General features: G+C 59.8%; 1 protein-coding gene across 1 annotated transcript in view; it reads right to left on the reverse strand.

The window, feature by feature from the left end:
- Nucleotides 1-2,907, reverse strand: part of THOC5 (THO complex 5) — a gene marked incomplete at its 5' end in the record, with an annotated part of 14,001 nt that overhangs the window by 2,676 nt on the left and 8,418 nt on the right. Inside the window, 3 exons of the mRNA XM_009588218.1 lie at nucleotides 72-173; nucleotides 1,665-1,773; nucleotides 2,241-2,340. Of these exons, the coding sequence (XP_009586513.1) occupies nucleotides 72-173; nucleotides 1,665-1,773; nucleotides 2,241-2,340 (311 nt within the window). The remainder of the gene's footprint in view (nucleotides 1-71; nucleotides 174-1,664; nucleotides 1,774-2,240; nucleotides 2,341-2,907) is intronic.

A 2,907-nucleotide genomic window follows, 5' to 3' on the forward strand; every position in this document is an offset into this window, starting at 1 on the left:
TAGGGAGGGACACACCGTGCCGGGAGCGGGGCACTCATGCCAACCGCCTGGGCGAAGCAGCCCCCACTCACCCCACTTTATCGAACTGGAACTGGTTGGCCGGGTTGGGTGTTTTCCTCCCGTGGTCTCCTGGATAGAGGCAGTTGAGGAGGGAGTCTGGGGAGAGCAGGTCACTGCCAGGAAGAGGGAGGAGATTAATCAGCAGCAGCCTGGGCTCCATGTCTCTCTGGGGTGGCCACTAACAGGCTCTGAGCCCAGAAAAGGGGATTACGAGCTCCACGAGTTGGGTTTCAAGACCAGAATGGCCTTCCCCTAATTCCACTCCGAAACGAAATCTGTCTCCTCCCTGGCTGTGAAGACGACAGAAATCACAGGGCACCAGCTCCCCGGTTTCCCAGGAAGCTGCTCAGTCCAGCACATTAACTCCAAAACCTGCTGATGTGTATGGAGAAACCATCGCCAGCATAGGCAGGGCACAGCCTGATGGCCGTTTGCCACCCAACAAGCTTAAGCGGAGGAATTCCGCTCAATGAAATAAAACTCTTCATGTCTGACTGTACTCACAAGCCCGACCAAGCATAAAGGGCTGCAGGATTTGGGGTTTGGCTAAAGCCACAGCCTCACTGGTTTGGGGCAATACAGGCAAGGGCAGCTGCGAGGGAGGGAGCACCCTGCACGGGAAGCCTGCGGAGAGACTCTAGCTGCTGTCACAGAGGGTTTTGGGTGCCTGCGGGGTAAAGAGAACCCTAAGAGGATTGGGAGGCCTCATACGGGACAGGCTGGGAGGCAGCCCTTGCTTCCAGGTAAGCCCAGACCAGCCTCTCCCGCCTCCCTCTTCCTCAGCCACCTCCTCCTGGCCCAGGGAGAGCCACTGGAGAGCTGGCAGCTGATCCCTGGGCAGGCTCCCACAGCTGCCATTTCAGCTATTCCTCACACAAATCAGGCTCCAGCGGTCTCTGGGGAGCCCAGGGAGAAGCAGCCGCATCTCTGGCGCTCAAGACAAGGTGACTTGCAGAGGAAGCAGGTGAAGGGAGCTGCCAGGCACAGGCTGCGGGAGGGAGGAAAGCGGTTCGGCTGCAAGAGGGTGATTGAACGCGACAAGCAGGAGAGGTTCTCCCCCAGCTCCTGACAGATCTGGCACCGCTCCCCTAAGAGGTTCCCAACCTCCCTGCCCCTGGCTTGTCGTGACAGAGGAAGAGGAGGAGGACGCTGCCTGGGCTGCAGCAGCCTGGCAGGGGTCCTGGCAAGGCCCTGGAGCTAAGGGGAAGGATACCGCAGGGCAGAGGGTGCACAAGGTGAAAGCCCTCCCCAGAGGCAGAGATGGAGCTGTGCTCTTCGGCAACTCCTTTGCCCATCAAAGGACAAGCCAAGACAGCGCTTTGAAACTGCAGCTCTGCACAAAGGCCCTTCAGGTAAGTCAAAGTGAGGGACTGAGGTTAAAACCTCACCTGCTGGGAGCAGGCAACTGGGCGTGGAGTGCCCCTGGCCCACTGGGCGCAGGAGCTACAGCTCAGCAGAGGGACGTTGCCACCACACGCTGCTCTTGGCACTATATCGCTCCGCCAACGGGTCACTCTGAACAGGCAGGACACCAGGGCAGGACACCAGTGGAGGGGTCGCTGCCCAATGAGCTGTGGACTCAGTGTCCCTGGGGCTCTCCTTACCCAGCGCTGATGGCGGTTGTCATCTCAACGGCAGTGGTCACCTTGGCTTTCACTGTCATGACGTTGAGGTTCATCAGGTAGTAGAAGGTCAGGTGAAGCACGTTCTCATCTGCGCCAACAGAGAAGGGACAACATTGCTGTCTGCTCTAGCTCAGAGCACTTTGCAGAGGGGGGCATACATGCCCCTCTGCTAGGACAACAGCAAATGGGGCAGAAACTGGCAATCGATGCACTGCAACCTCTAATGCCGTCCCAACAGCATTTGCCAGGCTGTATCTGTCAGGCCCGAGACCCCACCACAAAAGAGAAAAGCTCCCAACTAAAGGGAGGAAGCTTCAGAGGAAGGTCACCCCACTCGCGTGGGCGACAGGAGCTCCGGGAGACAGAGCTAATAAACCACCTTGTTCAGTCTCCCCTGGAAGGCCACGCTCAACCCTGCCAGGGCAGCTGGGCTGAGGGCAGGAAAGCCTCTCTGCACCCTGAGCAATCCCCAAGGATCCCAAAGCTGCTGCCAGCTTGCTCCCTGACCTACTGTGACACACTCTTGTGCGCTCTCTGCCACCAGTACCCACTTACCTTTGCACTTCAGGTCGACGGTGACGGACAAGGGGTGCCGCTTGAGCATCTCCTTGCGCTTGTCGTCCAGCTGCACGCCTAGGGTGGGCCTGCGCCGCTTCTGGGGAGGGCGAAACAGCTGTGAGACCCTTCTCCTTCTGCTTCCCAGCAACCCCTGGCCCCCACCCTCCTCTCCCACTGCTCTTTCCTTCTAGTCTAGTTCCCCAATCCCCCAGTGCAGTGGCCACGGAGCAGCCCTGGGGAGGGAGGGGAGCAAGAAACCCTTGCCCTGCTGCAGGGTGAGGACAAAGCAACTCCGGTTCCTGTCGTTCCTTCAGCTCCCAGGAGCACCCCTGCCACTGCGAGACAGGGCCAAGGACCTGCTGGCCCCAAAAGCTTCCCCACCTCGAGGGGCAGAAGCTGAGGCCCTTTCCTTTACCCTTCCCCACAGCAACAGCCGGATACACCAGGCGCTGCCACTGGGTGGTGGGGAGTGGTGGCACAGACCTCCTGTGGGCTTCCATGCTGGGGGCCGCCAGCACCTACAGCCTCTCCCCAGCATCCAGAAGGTACAACCTGTAGGACTCAGACGCTGCCCCAAGGGAGCACTGAACAACCCCTGGTGCAGAGTTCAGCTCAACGCTTTTGGCAGACGGCAGGGGATGGACACGCATCCCTTCCCGCCGGA

This window comes from Fulmarus glacialis, unplaced genomic scaffold (assembly GCF_000690835.1).
Source record: "Fulmarus glacialis isolate BGI_N327 unplaced genomic scaffold, ASM69083v1 scaffold6082, whole genome shotgun sequence".
Classification (NCBI taxonomy): domain Eukaryota; kingdom Metazoa; phylum Chordata; class Aves; order Procellariiformes; family Procellariidae; genus Fulmarus; species Fulmarus glacialis.